A 23,408-nucleotide genomic window follows, 5' to 3' on the forward strand; every position below is an offset into this window, starting at 1 on the left:
AACTAAAGCTGATATTTACTAAACATTCTGAACTAAATCTTGTGACATATTTTCAACTTCATTTGCATGATCAAACTTGTTGGAATTTATATATATTTATATAGATTTGCTGTATGATTTTTTTGTGGGGGGGAGGGTCATGTGACCCCCTTAAACTATGCTGTGGGCACCCATGCTTATGCATCAATCATTGTATTTTCCCACCAACAAAAATTAATTATTAATTTTTGTAAAAACAAAATGGCAATACAGTATTTTTGATCTTTTTAGCAAACATAAATCTTCTAAGTACAAATTTTATGTCTCATAATTTAATGGATTTTTTTTTTATAGAAAAATACAGTGTTATGTACAAAAAATTATGATGCATTTAAATAATTATTATTTTGATAACTGGATTGTGTATGAAAAATTAAAGGGTACGATAAAATATATGAAATATGATATTATGAAATCCCAATAAAAGAATGAACATTTGGAAATGTTTTGTGAAACTCCAGAATGAAATTAGGTCTCAAGAAAACTCAATCAGAACCCAGAAAACTGGATCTGGAATTTAGAATCAGTTGAAATAATAATAACATGTACTTTGTTCAGTAATTTAGGCCACCCACACATATTACAATATATAAGTAAATATAATGTGCACCATTGTGTAAATTAGTTAAATATGGTGTTCATCAGTATACATACATAATTTCCTATAATTGGTGCATAATATTATAAAAATGTTACTACCTCTTAATATAATATTCACCAGTCATTTGTGTTATTAAAGATTGTCTAAGATGAAAAGTTGAATTGATGTAGTAAGAAAGATTTCTTATAGTTAATATATTACTATGACTCGAGGGATAAAAATATTTCTAAAGAAAGACAGAAAAAATATATTTCTTAAAAACAAAATGGAATTCATCTTCTACCACATAAACATTATTTTTCTGGCATAATTCACAGTATCTATTATTTCTATCAATCCTGCTATGCTTACCTGTCTTTATTTTCAGCATATGCACTGAGTACACAAATTTAGCAAGTAACTTCCTAAGAAAATATGATAATCGACATGAGAGCTGTTTTTCCAATACTAATACCATTTTATACAGGCTATAATACACACATTTATGTGAACTGTTAATATCACTTTACAAGTTTTGGAATGTTGAATTCTTAATTCTTTGCAAAGATAGTGAGAAAAACTGTTTTTCATCTTGAGCAGCTTGATTTAGCCAGAATCAGTTCAAAAAAAGGATAAAAATTGGACTAAATCCTGAAAATTGGATTCAGAATGGAAATTCTGGATATTTCTGAAAACTGGATTCAGATTTCTGGATCAATCCAGATATTTTCTCATTACTGACCTGTCTAAAGGCAGAGGTGAAGGCTCCAAGGTATGCAACAATTCCTGAACCTATGAGAATATCTCCTGTCAAGTTGGTGTACCTAACTCCAAGATGTTTAGCAGCCTGACCCCATCTGAAAAATTAAATTTTAAAACTCATCCATAAAATTCTTTTTTATTTTTCATTTGCATCATAGATAAAAAATATAATATCAATTAAAAATCTGCTACATTAACTGTTGAAATATTTAATGTGGTATATTGAAAATCAATTCCATTCAGGACATATTTTTTATTTAATTTTCCATAATGCATGCACGTTCACAAAAAATAATCATTGCCCTTTATATTAAGTGCTAAATGAAATAAAATTTGAAACCAAGATTATTCAAAATTAAGGATAATATTTACTGAAGTTAAACATGTTTGCATTTAATTAATTTTATTCCTAGGTTAAGAAATTTAAAATTAGGTTAAAAAATGTACTGGATATGATAGCAAACTCAACTGAAATTTAGATTGGCATTATTTTTTGTACAACTAGAAGAGGTATTTCAAGATCTCCTTATCTATAAAGGTATGTAAATCAAAAATGTTGAAGATATACCTATGCTTCTCACCACCAAGACCACCAATCAACTGTTCTGCTCTTTCCAATTTCTTTGTACATAGGTCAACTTGGTTTTCAAGGTCCACTTTTTTGGCCTTGTTTTGCTCTAATTTGTCCTGCAGCTTGTGTAACTTGTCCTGAACTTCCCGCAGTGAAGCACGCTTTTTCTCCAAAGAGGCCATAGCAGTGGCAAGTTCTCCATTGGCCTTCTTCAAAGCTTCCTTCTTGGGTGCAACAACTTTAGCAACCCTAAACAAAAAAAGAAAAAAACAAAGAAAGATGGAGACAGAAATATGCTGGAACTTGAATGGTACCCACCCAATGTTTTTTTTGTATGTTTTATGTATCCAAACTTTAAACTTCACACTCAATACAATCTAATGACACTAAAATCTATATTTAGGTTATTGAATTATAAAAAATGGACGAATATATCACAGTAACCTAATTTTTCAAAAAAGGACACAGCCTTGGTGAGGTCTGCTTTGGTCTTCTTCAAGACATCACTCTTTGACGTAACAAGATTAGCAACTTGGGACAAACAATCAAGTATCAGCAAAATATGTTTATGATCATTCAATAATTTAAGTTTCTAAAATAAGCCTCCTTTATGTCTTTCAATTTCACAGGTTTTCATCCTGTAAAACACAAACCATGAATGTGATCATTCATAATTACAATACTCCCTCACAATAAGACCCCTCAGTATATCACAATTTTATAAGACATGTATGGTCATGGATCCCATTGTATTACTTTAAATTAATATTACTGATAAAAGCCTCAATATAAGGTGACCTTGCCTACTATAGGGCAGTCATGCTGCATGGCACCTGCAAATGATGTTATAATAAGGAAGTATGCTGCCTTTACTATCGACTATAAGGAAATCCACTTGTATTGTTCCTGCAAATGGTGCTATAATTCGGGAGTATGCTGCCTTTACTATTGATTATAAGGAAATCTACTTGTATGGCTGCTACAAATGGTGTTATAATGAGGGAGTATGCTGCCTTTACTATCAACTATAAGGAAATCCACTTGTATGGCTCCAGCAAATGGTGTTATAATGATGGAGTATGCAGCCTTTACTACTGACTATAATGAAATCAACTTGTATGGCTCCTGCAAATGGTGTTATAATGAGGGAGTGCTGAACCTTAATAATATAATATAAGGCAGTCCACTTGTGTGACACCAATGATGGTGTCATAATGAGAGAGTTCTGTACCTTTACAATATATTATAAGGCATTTCACTTATATGGCTCCTAGAAATTGTGTGACAGAGAACAAGTACTAGACTTTACATGCTATTATTCAGCAGTCCACTTGTATGGCTCCTGGAAATTGTGTTACAGAGAGAAAGAGTACTGGACCTTGACAACATACTGTAAGTCAGTTGACTTGCATGGTTCCTACAAATGATCTTACAGAGAAGGAATACTGGGCCTTGACAACATACTGTAAGTCAGTTGACTTGCATGGTTCCTACAAATGATCTTACAGAGAAGGAATACTGGACCTTGACAACATACTGTAAGTCAGTTGACTTGTATGGTTCCTACAAATGATCTTACAGAGAAGGAATTCTGGGCCTTGACAACATACTGTAAGTCAGTTGACTTGTATGGTTCCTACAAATGGTCTTACTGAGAGGGAATACTGGACCTTGACAACATACTGTAAGTCAGTTGACTTGTATGGTTCCTACAAATGGTCTTGCAGAGAGGGAATAATGGACCTTGACAACATACTGTAAGTCAGTTGACTTGTATGGTTCTTACAAATGGTCTTACAGAGAGGGAATACTGGACCTTGACAACATACTGTAAGTCAGTTTACTTGTATGGTTCCTACAAATGGTCTTACAGAGAGGGAATACTGGACCTTGACAACATACTGTAAGTCAGTTGACTTGTATGGTTCCTACAAATGGTCTTACTGAGAGGGAATACTGGGCCTTGACAAAATGCTGTAAGTCAGTTGACTTGTATGGTTCCTACAAATGGTCTTACTGAGAGGGAATACTGGACCTTTTCAAACTAATTATTACATTATCTGAAAATTTATTTAATTCCTGTTTAAGAGATTTTTTTTCAAATATATAACTATGAGGAAATTTACACCAAGGAATTATTACCCATTGAAGATGATTTCATGACAAGATATATATGAACTGAGGCATTACCTATCATACACCTCCATCGCACGCACCCACTTGCAAAGGCCTTCACAAGCAGTTGAGGCATTTCGGACCTTTGCAGGATCAAATTCTGGATTGGTAATGTATTTGGCCCTGATTGTTTTCATGTATGCCTCTGGAATGTTGTCCTGCGAAAGAGATAAATTATTTTTTTTTGTGGAAAATTTAAATACTGAAGCCTTACAAAACAAACAAGAAAAATTTTCCACACTAAAATCAGGAATTTAAAAGGACAGTAACGATATACATGAAAAGTATCACATAGTTTACTTCAACACTGTAAGCTAGAATTTGTCTTTTTTAAAAATAATTTGATAGTTACACATTTCAATTATCAATAACCCTTACAAGAGGATGCTTTTATTGGACTATCAGTTAATTAGAACACAATGGATCACATCTTGTCTGATAACCGTTTTATGATGTACTACTATTAATTATAATAATAACCACAATAACAACAGTAGCAATAATAACTGCTGCAGCAACAATAATAATGAAGGCCATAGTTAATAACACGTAAATGAGCCCCCCCCCCAAAAAAAAAAAACTGTAGCAAAAAATAAGTTGAAATTACATTATGGTAAAATATTTGCAGAAATTTATAACATCATCTGTAGAAAGTATTGCTTTCCTTCCATGTACCCCTAGATCCTGACTTTTGATCTTCTGAACAAAGGATCACAATAGGTCCTTTCATATTGTTCCATAGCAAATGTTTGAAAATCCTAATAACAATAAATACAAACAGTATATGCGGCAATGCCAAGAGAAAAAAAATCAACAAGTGTACCATAATCAATAAAGCAACCATTTGTCTGTACAGAAAAGACATCATTTGCATATCATAACTGATAAATCTCCTTCATTGTCAAAAGCGATGCAAGTATAAACTGAAACCAACAGAAACAAACTTGGAATAACTTTGGTGACACGGGGTGAAGAGATATGAGAGCTAAAACCAAGATACAATTTTGTCTAGCAACAATGAATAAACATTGGAAAGTTGGTCAAAGTTATCTAGTTTATGTAAAAATTTCATCGCAAGATTAACCTGCACTGCAGGTTTATTTCTATAGTCATTAAAATGTTACAGCCTGAAAACAGAGGAGGGACATATGCATGGATGGACAGATAGAGAAAGTCAGTTCTGTATAATGTCTAACATCCAGAAGTGCGGGCACTGAAAGAAAAATAGTTTGACATTATGGCTAAGAAAACAATATTTATACCTTGTCAAACTGAACTAAGGACTCTAAAAACTTCATATCACCAAGGATCTTTTTGGAGGGGCCCCAAAAGTCTTCTATCTTTTTGCCAGATCCAGACGGATCTGGAACCCTGTCTGGCTTGACTCCCTTAAGGACACAAAGAGCTTCCATAACAATTTTGACACCCATTGGGGGGCTTTTCATGGTCTTGACAATGGTGATGTCCGCTTGTGTCAGAGTGTTAAGTGCATCAAGAGCAGCATTCAGTGCAGGCAAAGCCTCTGCCAGATCAGCATCACATTCATCTTTGATTGCCTGGGCTGCCTTGGCTTGTTCATTAGCCACTGCCTCATCTGCTTTAACAACCTGGAAAAGTATTTAAAGTATTTATTTAAATTATGACAAATTGAGCTGAGTTACTGTATTAATCAAAGTACTGATTTTACTGACAGCTGGAGCTGAGTTTATTTATGTTAATCTAAGTACTGACTTCACTGACAGATAGAGCTGAGTTTATTTATGCTAATCAAAGTACCGATTTCACTCACATATGGAGCTGAGTTACTGTATTAATCAAAGTACTGATTTTACAGACAGGCTAAAATGAATGACTGTATTAATCAAATCTGTGCTGATTTTGTTAACAGATGGAGCTGAGTTACTGTATTAATCACAGTACTGATTTCACTGACAGATGGAGCTGAGTTTATTTATGTTAACAAAAGTATTGATTTCTATGACAGACTGAGTGGAGTTACTGTATTAACTAAAGTACATTTTTCACTGACAGACTGAACTGAGTTTCTTTTATGTTGATCAAATTACTGATTTCACTAACAGACTGCATTGAGTTACTGTATTAATCAAAGTACTGACCTGAACTGCTTTATGTTAATCAGAGTACTGAAAAAATGACAATTAAATCGAAGTAGGCTGAAACAATTTTAGTAGCTGAATGGTTAGCTATCATGATCTTCATAGTTAACTCTTATGACCTTGATACTTAGCTATTATGACCTTCATACTTAGCTATTATGACCATCATAGTTAGCTATTATGACCTTCATAGGTAGCTATTATGACCATCATAGTTAGCTATTATGACCTTCATACTTAGCTATTATGACCCTCATACTTAGCTATTATGACCATCATAGTTAGCTATTATGACCTTCATAGTTAGCTATTATGACCTTCATACTTAGCTATTATGACCATCATAGTTAGATATTATGATCTTCATAGCTATTATAACCTGTATGAGAATTTAAAAGACTAAAAATGCTCATGAGATTATGGACTTCACAACTTCTGTGTCCTTGGAAAAATCAAAATAATGAAGGTACATGTAGAATCAGCTACATTATGAGTTAGAAAAAAGACTGCAATAATAAATCAAAGTACTAAGAGTACTGACAAATTAAACTGTTTATTTGACAGGACTTATGATCTATTTTTCTTAAATTCTATGCTGGTGATATAAAAAAATGCATAATATGCTTTTACTTATCTACCTTCTCTACTTTGGCCACTTCAATGGAGTCTCTCTCAATGACAACCATTATTTCATCTACTTCTTTACTGGCCTGCACAAGCTGGGGTTGTAGGGCAATCAGCTGTTGTTGCATATCAGCAACCTGTGACCCAGCACTTTCCAATTTCTGTAGACCAACTTCGTAACGTTTCTTTTGCTTCATAACAATTCTGTGCAAAAATATTTTCAAAATTATTTTGCAATCCTTCACTTTTCAAGGGTGGTCTGTAATTCTATTTTTTCTCTATTTTATCGAAACTATACAAAAATATTCAAATTTTTTTTTGCAATCCTTCACTTCTGAAGACCAATAATGATTTTTTTGTCTGCTTTATAATAACTTATTGCATTAATTAATATGAATCTAGACTGGGTCTGATGCAGCCCCCTGGATGTCATATGAGGCAACTAATAAAGGCAGAAGCCACAGTGGCTCTTTGGTTGGCATGCCAGGCTTGTAACCAGGTTTGCTTCTGTGGTGTGTTCTTGGGCAAGGCACTTTACATCTATTTCCTTGGCACTAAATAACCTACTTGTGTTCTTGCACTATAAAACACCAAACAAAACCCAATAAAATATGTCCTAAAATACATAATTATGCCTTTGGTGAAAGTATCTATCACTACTGGAAGTTGAAAACAGAAAACTGACACTATTGAAACTATTTCATCACAACAACATACAATCCTGTATTTAGCTACCAATGATGTACTAATTGTGATATAATACATACCAAGTGGAATGACCATGTTTCACTCATTCAAGTGAAGGTAGAAGCTGACTGTATTTGAGAGGTGTGTTATGAACAGCACAGAAGATTCTTGGCATTGTTAGCCTTTCACTCAGTGGGTGTGCAATTCACTCAGTTTCTAAAGCATTGCCAATAGAAAGGTACACGTTTTCTAGCACTATTTATATAACATTTTGCTGTGAAAGTGATAAACAGGTTAACACACTGTAATCTACATGGTGTCAATTAGCAATAATACAGTTTTATTGGAGTGTATTACTGTGATCCAGCAAAAGACTGTTTGCACATCAACACTTTACGAGCCATCACAGGCACATCAACACATTCAGCATTGGACTTCTTTTGGATTTCCATGAAAGTTTATTCAGAACTTTAACTATTTGGACTTGTGTCTTTATTTCTAGGATTATTTTGGATTTAATACTCAATACCTTAAGTTTCCTTTTTTATTATTTCACTTTGTGTTCTAGAGAAATAAATTATTTGTTGAATTTTACAAAGCATGTTGCTTTTCACTCTTTTTTTTACTTTTTTTAAGAGCACAGAGTCATAACACTGGAATGTTGGTTCATTATCTATTCTTAGATTAAAATGAGTAAGCTAATAACTGAATCCCTCTTTATGCAGCAAAAACTGATAAAAATTGTTGAACAGGTGAAATTTGAAAATAAAAAAGAAAGCAAATTTATAGTAAAATTAGTTCTCTATTAAACTTTTCTGATGAATACATCTAAATACCATTTTTTCATATTCCATAATCATTTATAAATGACTTAAATATTAAACCTATGCAAACCAACCAATTAGCAACAAAACTCATTATATGAAGATTGTTTGGCATGAAAATCTTTCATAATTTCTGATGAATATAAAACAAAATGTTTTCATTCAGTGTTAAAAAGCAAATGATTACTTTATCACACATGACAATCATATATGCCTAATTGCCAAGCAGTCAAATACATGCAAGGATGAAAAATCCCAGACTAAACAGAAAAAAAACAGAAAGCTACAAACTGCCACGGATATGATGTCAAAATAAAATAGTTTTATATGCAGATAACATACAAGTGAACATGCAGACTCTCACAGTGCTACATTTTATTGTTGGATATCAGAGAGAATGTTTTGTAAAACAATAATGCATGGACCAGTGTATCTTTTAAAGAATGTGAAAAACATGCAACAAATTCAAAAATCAAACAGCTACCTTAAACAGACAAACACTTCATTAATAAATAACATTTCATAAAGCTGTGAGATCTGGCGGCTTTCTGTGGATCAGTCTTACTCATGCTCAGTAACCACCTACTGGGTTCTGTTCACATAATCTTGCACTTCACGCATCAGGAATGTTACAAGTGGAGATTCAGTAGTTTCTAGGCTAATTTTTGCCACTCAAAAGGCACATATATTCAAATATCAGGTCACTGACAATGACATGCATTATCCTCTTAAAATCCTTCAAAAAAAGGAGTGTAACCCAGTGGCAACTACATGGGCATGAGTGATACATGGTCAGTCCATTCTGCACATACTGTAAAATCAGATATTTTGTATCATCACTGATATTTAACTCAGGTTTGTTTGTGAGACCAAAGTTCTGCCAATACAAATTTCATCACGTCTTTAAACAACAGGATTCATGTGGGTTTTAATACAGTCAAATTCTGAATTCTACAAAATAAATAAAATGAAATCTCCAATGAAAAACTTTCTGATTTAACAATATTGTAACAGGAGCACTGTATCATATCTACTAATAGTGAGGACATTTTATGACATAAATTGTTACATACGATCGATTGACGTCCAGCAGACTTTTGAATGTGCTGATCAATTCTAAGTAGGATGTGGGGGTCACATAATTGTGTCTCTCCAATTCTGCAAGGAATCTTTCAGACAGGTCCTGGGTTGATGTGTGGAAATATTTACAAATGTCGATACAACCATTTCGGTCCTCCTCTGATAGCTCGGTCTCTTCCAGGAAGCGAGAAGCTACGGCTTGCAGAGCATCTGCTGGCCATGGCTACAAGAATGAAGAGTTCAAATTACAATGCCTCTTTACAATGTTGTTTGTTAAACAAAATAAGTCATCCTTATTCATTTGCAAAGCTAAAAGAAAGACACTGGCAAGTATCAGAATGTGAAATATGCACCCATGCTTACCTTCATATCATACTTCAACAAATGTTCATGACCTATAAAATGGTTGGTACACTTTGATGAGTTGTTTATTTCAAGGAGTTTTTAAAGACTGCATGTTTTGATGGAGCATTTTTACTTACTAAAATCTCCATATTTTACTTTGTCAATGCTTAAATAGATACAAAAGCAGAGTAAAAAGCTCATAACTAATTAGGACACTACTAATTAGCAAAGATGATAAATTCATATAAAATAAGTATTTACAATCAACACCAGTGGCAAAAGTATGCATACATGCTAATTATTCAGACTTTACAAGATGTGGTGCAAACCTTGTTTCGCATGGAACTCACTATGTGTGTGTGTGTGTGTGTGAGATTAGGATTTTTAACGTAGCTTTAACAACTTTTCAGTCATATTGCTATGATGTCTGCAGTGTGGCAGTTTATAGTGATGCCTAGCACTGGGGCATCATGCTGCAGACATGTAGCATGATGTCCCACCCAATCATATTATCCTGACACCAGGCCGACCAGTCCTAACACTAACCTCTTAATGCTGTGCGCCTAGCGAGGAAGCTGTTAGTACCAATTTTGTAAGTCTTGGTATCACTTGGCCAGGGATCAAACCCATGACCTCCCACTTCCAAGGCGGATGCTCTAACCATAAGGCCACTGGAGTGGTGGAACTCACTATGTGAACTCGTTATATGTGGAAACAGTTTTCTATTTTCAATCTTGATGACTTTTATCTTTGACCTACTGAACTTGAAATCCATAAATATTGATATTACCTCAGTGCAACCATCCACATAGTCTTGTTAAGGTAGATGGTATAAATACAAAGTTGTTGTGACGAAATGTAAAAGGTAACAGATGGACAAACGCCAGATAAACATAGAGGTGGGTGTCATAACATTATGCATATCACCTTTCTGATAGGCATATAACTTAATTTGTAAACGTTTATTGAAAATAATCATTTTATTCTAATAAACATTTGTCATACCTGGAACCAGTCAATAGTGCAGCAGTTTATAAGAGATGGAAACTTCCTGAGCCTGTTTCGGAAAGCATCTCCAATGGGACTCATCGCCAGTACAATGTGTAGCTGCTCCCTCACTCGGTTCACAAACATATTGAAAAGTGAAACTGGAGACCCATCTGTCTGCTTGGTCTTATCCCTCTGCCTGTGAATATTTATATAAAAATTTAGTTTAGGTAGATATGCATGATGTTGTCCGGTGATAGAAGATAAATCTATACATCACCATAATGAACAGCACAGTGTAAGCATTGTATTCTTAAAAGAATATCCTGTTGGTAAATCAGTTTAATATATAAACATCAATGAAACTTATTTCTGGAAATACAAGGAAATTCTCAGTCACCGAGTTATACAAACAAAAATAAACTCATTTTTAAGTGCCAAAGTAGTTTCAACTTGTGTGATTAATTATAATTCTTCTGATTTGATCTCTCTATGGTTTGAATGTATTTCTGTGCTTTGCTCCAGTGAGTTTTGTTACTTATATTCTTGAACAAGGTTATATTTCATGCACACAATAAAAAAGATTAAATGGTGTAAGTGATTTTAAAACAAGCAAAGTGTACTTGAAATTAGAAAAGAGATAGGGGAGTAAATCCAGAAGTCCAGGTGACCTCAGTGAAAGTCTGAGGCTTACCTATCCAGCTGTCTCATTTTCTCACAAATTTCCTGTTTCTCATCCAAGGCAAACAGGTTAGGCACTTCACCAGCATTAAGAAGGTTATTAATGTCCTCCAGGAAGGACTCTTGCTTGATCTAATAAAGAAAAAACAATCTGAGATATTACAACTGTAATTATTATAGGTGATAAGGTAATCACAGTTACATCTAGGTGTAGTGTCAGCATATATTCCTGTTATATTCACTCACCTAAGACTTTCTCCTACATTTTTCTGGGATATACTAATAAGGGATTATTCTCTGCTATACGCCTGTACCAAATAATAAATAGTGCATGCTACTGACAGTAAAAGGAACTTAATTACCATATTTTACAGTAACTACAGGTTACATGTGGTCAAATCCTTTGATCTGGGCATGAATGAAAGCAACATTAATATAGATTTTATTTCAGCGTGTCAATTGTATTTCTAATTTTGGCTTTGTAAAAATGGCATATAATTTCAACAAAATAACCATACCATTTTTTAAAACTGGAAACTCCTTTCTATGACATAATGGTCTTTTGCAAGCTGGTTAATAGACATGAAAACATGTTATTTGAAAACAACACTTGCATCTTTGCATGAAACATTGGATCCACATTGCTCATTTTTCTGGTTTTAGTGAAATGACACCATTGTGAAAGAAAAATTGTGAAAGAAACACTAAAGAGCAGTAGGGTAAGGTAGTGCCCATTTTACAACAGTGCTGAGTGACTTTTCCCTTCATACCATACTCATAGGATTTTATATTTGGCTAACCTGTTAACTGTTCTTTAATATTTACAGAGATATATTTGAAAATACCAAGTAACTTTCAAATTCAAATTCAAAGGCACATATTTAAGTATTTCTTCCTTTATTCATTATTGTTATCTAGATGAAGTGTTCTAAGACCATGCAACTGCCAATGGCTGTGTTTGAAAGTACAAACATCATGGAGTTGTACTTGGTCACTAATATATGCTATCAATAAAGACACATATCCTCACATTTAAAATCACTACCTTGCTGAATTAAACAGTACAAAGGTATTTATAAGTCTGGCTCCTGAACCAGCAGTTTGTGAGTGAAATTCTAACTACGAGGCCATTGTTCATCTGTCCTAATTTATGATTGATACACATCATCCCTTCTAGACAGGGAGACAAATCCATCTATACTGATGCACAAATCTAAGAGTACTGATGGCAGCTTGATTGACATAATTTATAAGTCTGTCATCAATTTACTGACTTCAACTGAATTGTTATGCATTTTATTGTCTTATTCATTGTACTGGATTTGCGGGACCAAACGTTTTCTCTGATCCATGTTTAATGCATAATACCATGTGCTAACCAAAGCCCATATCCACATGAAATTCAAAATGGATTTGCATGCTCTAGAAGACCACAGAAAAGACCAACTCCAGACTGTAACTCCCTCTGCCTGTTACCTGTTGTCCTGACATATCATGATAGGTAACATATCAGACAATGAACCAAATTTTGATGTAAAATATGTTTCTTAAGTAATACATACATGATCATAATATATGGGCAACATCACTCAATTCAGACACTGGCAAGCACTTTTGTTTCTAAAACAAGCCAAAAGACATGGTAATTTTTTTCATTTTACTTCTACCATAATCAAATCTATCTATCTATCTATCTACCTATCGATCTATCTATCTATCGTTCGACAATGTTTCTTGAAAAGAGTGTCAATCTTTTGATTAAAACCCCATCTAATTTGGATCAAACAATAAAACTAGAATGTATCCAATTCAAAACACAAATTAGTGACGTAGTACACAATGTGTGAAGTGGTACTTGTGTTAAGCGAACGGAAACCACATTGAATAATGTTTTTGATGATAACCTCAAAATACTGTAATTTATCCTGAAATGAATGTTGCTCTATGAGGAAAAAATAAACAAATTACACCGTTATTAAGAGATATTTATTCACAGTTAATCGCACATGATTATAAATTGAGTATTCAAAGCTATAACCTGCCAACACACCCATCCCCCTTTTGCCTTTACATGATACCTTTATTGGTTTTGGCTTTTTTTTAATAGGTCCCTCAATAACTCGCGCCTCACTTATAGTGCGTCAATGTTTATGGACCCCGATGTGTGCGAGTTATCGAGGGAGAGGTGTACTATGCCAATGTGGAAATATTTATGATGATCTTGGATTAGTTCCTTGGCTACACATTCCCAGGCTAAGATCCAACTCTTGGAGTGGAGGAGGGACACCACCAAGGTGATCCTCATAGAATATTCTAAGGGGGTACAAATTCAAAACAAGGTAGTTTTTAACTCAATGTCCAAACAGAAATAATAAGGTAGGATTGTGACAAGAAATTCAAGATGAAACAAAAGCAAAACAAGGGATTTTTATATCTTGCTACAGAGTGTTGCACACTCAGTATTTCTGACCTGTGAGGTCTGCCTCCAAAATGGTATTAGAGAGCAAGCTTAGGGCACTTCAAGTCTTCAAAAAAAGCATGCTGACCAGACATAATGACATTTGGTGCCAATCCCAATATGGTCCAACATTTTGCATAGGCAAGCAGATAACCTCTGAACACTATTTTTTGTAAAAACTGTACAATCTGATCCATCCATGGGGAGACCAATCTAGTCCATCCATGGGGAGACCAATATAGTCCATCCATGAGGAGACTAATCTAGTCCATCCATGGGGAGACCAATCTAGTCCATCCATGAGGAGACCAATCTAGTATATCCATGGGGAGACCAATTTAGTCCATCCATGAGGAGACCAATCTAGTCCATCTATGGGGAGACCAATCTAGTCCATCCATGAGGAGACCAATCTAGTCCAACTTTTGCCCAGGCAAGCAGATGACCTTCTAGCAACTTTTTGTTAAAAGAAGACAAAAGATGTGGTGAATCTATCTTTTAGCTTTGAAGGGCTGGATTTGCAAGGTAATGTATATATTCCTAATACATTATGACAAGGTAATACATCTGAAGAAGATGACATATACTGACATCAAGAAGAATTTATGCTTTAAATCATGCTGCATTAATTCTCTTCCTTTATGGGGTCATATCATATGATCATATGAGGGACACTAAATATCAGGAACACTTGTGTATTTACCTGTGAGTCAGAGAAAAGGAATACGCCATGGTTATCCGTTTCTGTTGATTTCCTCAGAATATGTTTCAAGTCTTCACGCCACTCCACACTTGTGTAACTCTTCGTGATTTCAACCTTAAGAGAGAAGAAAATTGGAAGGTGGACAGAACACAATGTACAAAGAAATGTGGAAACTAAAATTCCCACATAACAACCCATTAAAGCAAATAAAAAACAAAAGGCATGAGTGGGTGTGGGATCACATACCTATTTACATCTGCCTAACAATTCATATTTAATAACACATCAGTTGAGCTGCTTTTCATATAAACTGTTAATTTTTTTTATATTTTATAGTTTTAGCTATGGACGCTATATACGATTATAGATAATATAATCCATATACATTTGAATGGGGGCCCCGAGTGGCCGAGTGGTCTAAAGCAATCTCCGTTATGGATCACTGCCATCTCACCTCTGTCTGCGTAGGTTCGAGTCTCAGATTCGGCCAATGGGGGTATGTGAGAAAGCCTGCCAGTAGCTTCTCGAGGGTCGGTGGTTCTTTCCGGGGTTTTCCCCGATTCTTCCTCCACCATTAATACTGGCCGCCATGTATGGCCTATCGTGTGCTGAAAAATGGCGTTAAACCATACAACAACTACATCTGAATGGATTTCAAGCTAAGGCACTTTCTGTCCAATTTAGTCCAAATCTATTCAGCTTTTTTCTTACATTGGTATCAACAGCCATATTTGATAGCAGACTGGCATCATTTTGCACATTTCTGAAGAACTTCATACTTTCTGTTAAATTCAGTCAGATTCTGTCAAGTGTTTTTTTTCTTCTTTTAATAGAAGTTGTTTAATTTTAATAAGTGTTTTTCTATCTTAGCAGTGGTGGCAAATTGGCATGTTTTCTTTCAAATCTGGTCCAATTCTGTCGAGCAAATTTTAAGGAATTTATCATTTAAAGGTTTTCCTGTATTAAGTAACAATGGCCATGTTTTCCTGTATTTAGTAACAATGGCCATATTTTCCTATATTTAGTAACAATGGCCATATTTTCCTATATTTAGTAACAATGGCCATATTTTCCTATATTTAATAACAATGGCCACATTTTATGGCAGAAAGACATAGTTTCTACAAAGTTAACCTGAAAAGCTTTATATCAAGAAGCTTTCTGTCAAGTTCAGTCAAAATTGGCTGACTGGTTTTTGCGATGAAATCGTTTAAGGGTTTTTATTGTAACAATGGTTACATCTGACAATGGATCAGCATCAGGGTTTACAAATCTGATGAGCTTTCACGTTAGGATCATTTGTTTCAAATTCAGTCAGATACTGTAGATCAGTTGTTGAGAAGTAATTCAAATGTAACTGTTTTAGAAAGACTAAACATATTGCCATCATCTGTAAAACTTTTTGAAAGCTCTTCTTGACACCATGCTTTTTGACAAATTTGGTTAAAATCAGTGTGATGTTTTTTTTTACTATGTTGAAAATAGCAATTGTTTCTGGATGGACATATTATGGACAGGGTATTAACAGAAGTTCATATGGCCTTACAACAAGGTGAGCTAAAATAAACTTTTGTACTCAGTAATCTAAACTCCTTTAGCACTAACATCAAAAATCAGCAGTATTTTTAAGTATTTCACGTTTTAAGTTAAATGATTCCTTCTAACAAGGAAAAAAGATTTAGTTATCAACAAAATGAACATTGCATAGATAGTTTAAAAAAATTTCTTCTGTAAATTTATTTAAAATAATGATTCTAAACTAAAAGAATCTCATTGTCCAATTTAGTAAAACATGGAAGTTTTTATTTAGGTCACCCATCTGTCAGCTGATAGGCCAATGTTTCACCCAACTTTTGACACTGTTCAAGAAACTCCCAGACACAATAATAAATTTTGACCTTCCTGAGAAATACATCAAACTTATCCAGACAGAACAAAAATGAGTTCTACAGAGATGCAGTAAAGGCAAGTGTGGTGAACAAAGAAGGGTAATTAGTCGCAATCTTTTGTTTAAAATGAACCTGAACCTTTTGAAAAACTATGGTATGAATATTCAAAATATAAAAAATGATGCATGTATTCTTTAATTTTGTACGTGATAAAAATGACATTTATTTTATTAACCTAAATAAATTTGGGCACATACAGGCTACCATACTTGTCATGTTACATAGAGGGTCATGATAAGATAACTCCTGTGATGACTGCTTCATGCAATGTGTAACCTAGGAAGTCGTGCATGATTGTGGAAAGAATTTTGTGTAATTATAATATGTGGACATTCCAAACTGACTGATTGTGAATCAGGATATAACTCTTATTGATTCTTACTGTGAAATTTTTTGTTCTAGTAAGGACAGACAGCAGTTTATGTGCAAAAAAAATAAAAATTGCTGTGTTTATGTATAAAGAAAATAAAAACTGATGTACTATCTTGAATATCTACGCAGTTAATTTACATAATGATTTATCAAAATATTTCACCTAATTGTTGGTCAATTTTCCTGTCACTGCATTAAATTAATTCAACAATTAAAATATTGGTGAAATGACATACAGTTTGGTGCACCTGCACATGTCATCTGCTCTGCAATGTTACCAGAAATGCAAGGCTACCACAGGTGACTGTAAACAATATTTTCATCTAAAGCTGGTGCAGAATTTATGTTGATTCATTTTAAAAATTTGAACATATAACATATACTTATAACCTGACTCCCACTGCAAACAACACACATCCTGATCTTCCACTACATGCCATATTGGCAGATCAGAGTTTAAGTTGTTCGTTCTACCGTTTACTCCTAACAAACTGCTTAGGACTAAATCTGGCATCACATTATGTAGAGACAGATATATGATATAAAATGAGATTGTACATGATATCTATTCTCAAAGAAAGCAGAATTATATTTTTGTTACACTGTACAAAAGGGTACCCTTAACCTTGACCTTTTGTTTCACTGTACAAATAGGTGAGACTTGAACATGACTTTTTCACCCATGATCAAAATGGTATTTCTAAACCTTGTAAGCATCCCATGCAAGTCTTTGTTAAAAGTCTGAAAGCTGTGACTGGTACCACTTCAACTAATAAATTTACTAACCATAAAAACTACAATTCTATAACCAATCACATGGTTATGATTCTAGCAGACTTGCTACCTTTATTTCCCTCCATGCTACGACCAATAAGAATTATTGGTTTCCTGAATAATAACATTAATCCTGTCATACCTGGAATAGTTCATAATCTGCCATGTGTGCAGCCAAGCGTGTCAGTGACTGTCGTCCAGATCCACCTACACCAACCAGTAGACAATGTCCTCGAGGCTGCTTCATGACACGAGCTATTCTGGAAACATGCTCAATGGCAAATCTGTAACACAGAGATATTACATTAGTTTGGTTTTGTAGGTTGTATGCTATTTTCAGCATACAATAGGCTATATATAGTAACCTGTATATCTAGAGGAAGAAGAACCAGAAAAAGACCAGAATTAACAGAATAATCTGATCAGCTTTATCATGCAAAAGGGGCTTTTCAATGTGTAAGTTTAACAGCAGCCTAAAGTACAAGTAAATAGATTTTAAAATCTGTTTGTGAAATGTAATTGTATTCCATTTTTTATCATTATTCCATTATATTTTTTATCTGTGTTCTGTTTTCTTCATATTTCATTCATCATGTAATTTATATTCATTCTGCATTTTATATGCATTCATTCAACATTTCGTTTCCATTATTTATATACAATTTATATTCTCTTTTTGTTCAACTTATAAAACCACCAATTTAAGTCTCTGTTGATGAATTACTGCATTATAAAACTTTCTCAACAGCTAAACACTTAAATGAAATGATAAAAAATAACTAGCAATTACATTTGAAAGCCATTTAACTAATTCAATAAAATCCATGAATATATTTGTATTATAAAAAAGCTGCATTATAATAAGTGACTTTATAATCAGGTACAACTGTATATTGCAGCCTACCTGAACAGCACAAGATTCATTCTCTTTTTGCTCATGTTGTTGAACTCTTCCAGATATCCCTCTACAACATGTCGGAGCTGTTCTAAATCTCGCACCTCAACATAATGCTTGGCATCCGATTTGGGGTCTGCAAAGTCACAATAAACCAAGCTACGCAGGTCATCTTCAGTAACCTTGCCATCATTGTCAAAGTCCAGGTGAATGAAAAGTTGGTCAAAGTCTTCACGAAGCTTGTCTTTGGAGACTTCTCTGACGTAATTGAACAGCCAGTTCCTATCTGGATTGTCAACCAGACGGTCATAGTACACTCGGAACACCTAATTTGATTTTAAAATAATAATTAAATATACAGACAAGACTATTGTGTTATTTAGGTCAACATGTCCATATCATAATTTGTCTATATGTAACAAGTATAACAACAATTCATGACATCAAAAATGACACCATAAAGCTAAAGATAGTGATTGAGGATTCCAAATATATTTTTAAATCATTTTCTTGAACTATACTGTGGTTTTATCAAATGAACTCAGTATTATTTATCATGTGAAAAACTGAATCTTTCAAAGGTGGCTTACATAATAATAAATTATTATGAAATTATATCAAAGTCATAATCGACAGAAAATAAATTACTTGGTTATAGCTCTGTGATAAAATACATAAAAGAACAAATACAAGATGCAGTTCTGATAATGAGCTAAAATAAGCAATAAGAAAGCTGACACCTACTGGTCTTTTTTTTATAGACTATGTTTTATGTTTCTGAGCCAGATATAGATGCATTCAATAATCTTTTTCTATACTCTAAAAAAAATCTGTTCTCTACTTATTAGGTAAAAGTGTTTCCATCTGTACCTGATACAATATGCTTATGTCTGTACCTGGTACAATGTATTTATATTTATACCTGATGCAAATTATTCATGTTTGTACCTGACGCAATGTTTTCATGTATGAACCTGATACAAGGTTTTCCTTTTGTTCCCGATGCCACATTTTTATGTTTCTACTTAGTACAATGTAAGGATGAGTTGGACAAAAGATGAAATAAGATCCTAAACTAACATACAATAAATTATATCAAATGTTTACAGCAGATGATGACCCTGACTGAAACAGTCTAGTAAGTAAATTTTATTTCACCAAAGCTCACAGGTTGTTTAGACCCAGACAAACAGCCAAGATGAAACTCAACAGGTTAATGGCAAACTTTGAAAAAATATTCAATTAAAATAACTTAATCTGTATATAATTATGCATCAGTACAGTACACTGAAAGATGTAAGAACCAAAAGATGTAAGAGTAACTGGGCAAAGAAGGATTTTGTGACTTACAAATACATAGAAAAAAGGACAGGTGTGTACACATGAAAAAACTTTCATCCCTGGATTCACAGCAGTAACAAAAACATCTAAGACTATGAAATCTAAAAGAAGAAAGTACAAGCAACTTGTCATCATACCTCATGAACCCACAGCCTCTTCATTGATGCTGGTTCCTCCATGGTTTCTGGGGTTGACAAGAGAACTCCCTGTATAACTCGGCTGAAGTCTCGCAAATTGAACAGATAGTGAGACTTGGCAGGGGTGGGCAGCAAGTTTTGCATGGCCTCTTTGTATACCTGCAGTGTGCTTTGGACAATTTGATCAACACATGGCTTGAACTCATTACTGAAGCCTCTGTCAAAATGGTAATGAAGGAAATTAATTAAATGATTAATTTTACTGCACTAAGTCCATTCATGAATCTGGATCCTTATCCAAAAGAACTGACCTTTAACCTTTGGACCCAATGATTACTTGACATGTAAAAGATTAACATGTATTCCACAGAATATAGTGTCTACCCTGTGAACAGTGTTATGATTCTACTTATGCATGTAAGACAAAGCTGATTTCTATGTTAGGGCTGTTCCATTTAAACATACATGGTACCCAGTGAAGGCAGTTTTTAAAAAATATATGCTAGGGGTACTTTGATTTTGCAGAGTTCACATTAAAATGATAATACAATTATAAATTACTTCTAAGAGTGAGCACCCTACATTATAAGTGCCTTCCTTGGGTTCCAGGTATGTTTTACTAGAACAGCCCCTGATCAGCATCACTATTTGGACCAAAGGGAGATAACTGCTACAATTACCTGCTGTTACCAATGATATGTATGATCAACATTTGTAGCCTAGATATTTGTAGTGCACAAAATAATTAGCCTTATTAGGTAACATGCAAATTCAGTTATGTTTTGGTTCCCTGTGAAGTCAGAATAATTAAATCCAACCATGACCTTTTGATACACATATAAAAATACTGACCAGAAGTGGAAAGTAACCAAGTTTCACTTCATCCATTTATCTTAAACAACTCTTAATTTGTTAAGCAACTGTGACTGAAACCTAAAACATTGTACCTTAAGCCTGAAGATATAACCGTTAATGTGATATGTGGCAGACACCCCTTTTAGTGACAATGTATAGTTATACCATTAATGTGCTATGTGACACACCATTTAGTGATAATGTATAGTTATACCATTAATGTGATATGTGACACCCCTTTTAGTGATGATGTATACCATTAAGGTGATATGTGACACCCCTATTAGTGATAATGTATAGTTATACCATTAATGTGATATGTGACACCCCATTTAGTGATAATGTATAGTTATGCTATTAATGTGATATGTGACACCCCTTTTAGTGATAATGTATAGTTATACCATTAATGTGATATGTGACACCCCTTTAAATGATAATGTATAGTTATACCATTAATGTGATTTGTGACACCCCTTTTCATGATAATGTATAGTTATACCATTAATTTGATATGTGACACACCTTTTAGTGATAATCCATTCTTATCCATTCACCTCAAATGGCTCTAAAATTAACAAGCAGAATGGAAAGTATAATAAAAAGAATTCAACAGTTCACATCATGATGCTGATATTGAACCTTCAGCTGCAAAGATGGTATACAATGCACATGCTCAAGGTAACATATATGTACACAGTATTGCATCCTTTAATCTCAAACAGATCCCAAATTATGGAGCAGACAAAAAAAGTGTTATGGAAAATTAAAATATTATGCCATGGCCTGTGCAATGAAGATAAGAACCCCATTTTATATACCATGTTTCATTATATATACCATGTTTCATTATATATACCATGTTTCATAGCTCAATCTTAAATGGCCCTAAAATGTATAGAATGGAAGGGTGGGTGGGTGTGATTTGGATTTTTAACATAGCTTTAACAATTTTTCAGTCCTATCGCTATGATGTCTGCAGTGTGGCAGTTTAACATTATCCTGACACCAGGTTGACCAGTCCTAACACTAACCTCTTAATGCTGAGTGCCTAGCAAGGCAGCTGTTAGAGTGGAAGGGGAAATAAATCAGAAAACTTGAAATATTGGGCTATAACTTTGATCTTCAAGAAACAATCCAAAGTGAAACTTGACATACCATCTAATGATAATGTGTGAGTATACAAAGTTACAGACCCCAATCTCAAATAGCTCTAAAATCACAGAGCTAAAAGGAAACAATGTAAAATGAAAATATTAAGCAGTGATCTAGACCTTCATGATAGGAACCCTTCTGTGCCACACAACCATAGCTGCCAGCCTTCCAGGCTCGCAATTAGTGAAAACAGGGATAAAAACTGGTGAATTTGGACATGAATTAGTGAAAAATATCAAGACAATAACTCCATCCACTCTGACTGTCAATACTACACTATATCAAGATCATAATATAAAACTAAAACACTACATATATGCAAAAATATATCTGCATTTCTATTTATTATGGTTTTCATAATACAAGATACTATGGCAGACTTGAACTTCCTCAACTGTTTGATCATAAATTTGTTTTCTAAACAGTTCAAACTTCTTTCCTGCCGGTTGATCTTGGGGACTAAAATTGATGACAAATTTTCTGCAGCTAAGGAGGCCCTAAAGGAATGCACAGGAACTGCAGCACTTCTGATTCTTCCACAGGAAAATTTGGAAGCAAGCTTCGAGTCCAGGACATGTCAGAACAAATGTTTAGCATGGTCTCCAGCTGATAAAGGTAGATTGTGTTCAAGAAGAAAACTCACAAATAATGCTTCAGCATTGGTAGCTAGCAGGTCTTCCACTGATGGCTTAAAATATTCCAGAGCTGAAATCTGCGAATTCTTAATTTTCCCCAAGTTCTACGTGTTTTTTGCAACTGATGTGCTTCCTCACATTGTCTCTGCCACCATGCCCAATACTAAAATTTGTGGCACACTGTGTGCAAAAAGCATGATGTATATCAATGTTTAATGGCAGAATGCATGGCCAACTTTTGATATATTCCAAATTAAACTTCACTTTGTGAGCAATACATTTCTTTTTCCTTGGTGGTGAAGACATTTTCAAGATCTTACATGCGATGCTGAACGGTAACTCAAATCAGTGTTGGTGACGAATGCGCTGAGCAAAATTCTGGTTAGGCTCCAGTTTCTCTCAAAAGCATTTCTAAAACTACCCTTATACATATTGATTAAAATAGGCTAAAATGCTTGCTACAGGCCAACTGTACCAATTGGCTGTAGTTCTACTAATATCGTGACCAGCAGTACCGGACCGTTTTGGCAACTGCAAATATCACGACTAACACTTAACGGGGAATTAGTTATTTTATTCAAGATTTAAAATAATTGAGAACTGGAGAATTTGTGAATTTTTGGCTCGCAGTGTGAATCCGTGAATCGCTGAAAAAGTCATGA

At 34.2% G+C, this 23,408-nt stretch overlaps 1 protein-coding gene across 1 annotated transcript in view; it reads right to left on the reverse strand.

Annotated features, from left to right (window-relative positions):
- The window catches only part of LOC149790393 (dynein axonemal heavy chain 7-like), a 184,759-nt gene that overhangs the window by 61,386 nt on the left and 99,965 nt on the right, over positions 1-23,408 (reverse strand). The window contains exons 40-51 of the mRNA XM_089972442.1: positions 20,102-20,318; positions 18,633-18,949; positions 17,871-18,012; positions 14,634-14,747; positions 11,486-11,604; positions 10,810-10,990; positions 9,453-9,682; positions 6,883-7,072; positions 5,390-5,734; positions 4,143-4,285; positions 1,950-2,201; positions 1,362-1,476 (exon numbers count right to left, since the gene is read on the reverse strand). Coding sequence (XP_089828568.1) covers positions 1,362-1,476; positions 1,950-2,201; positions 4,143-4,285; positions 5,390-5,734; positions 6,883-7,072; positions 9,453-9,682; positions 10,810-10,990; positions 11,486-11,604; positions 14,634-14,747; positions 17,871-18,012; positions 18,633-18,949; positions 20,102-20,318 — 2,365 coding nt within the window. The remainder of the gene's footprint in view (positions 1-1,361; positions 1,477-1,949; positions 2,202-4,142; positions 4,286-5,389; positions 5,735-6,882; positions 7,073-9,452; positions 9,683-10,809; positions 10,991-11,485; positions 11,605-14,633; positions 14,748-17,870; positions 18,013-18,632; positions 18,950-20,101; positions 20,319-23,408) is intronic.

Source organism: Sinohyriopsis cumingii, chromosome 10 (assembly GCF_028554795.1).
Source record: "Sinohyriopsis cumingii isolate HCF-2022 chromosome 10, ASM2855479v2, whole genome shotgun sequence".
NCBI classification, from domain to species: Eukaryota; Metazoa; Mollusca; class Bivalvia; order Unionida; family Unionidae; genus Sinohyriopsis; species Sinohyriopsis cumingii.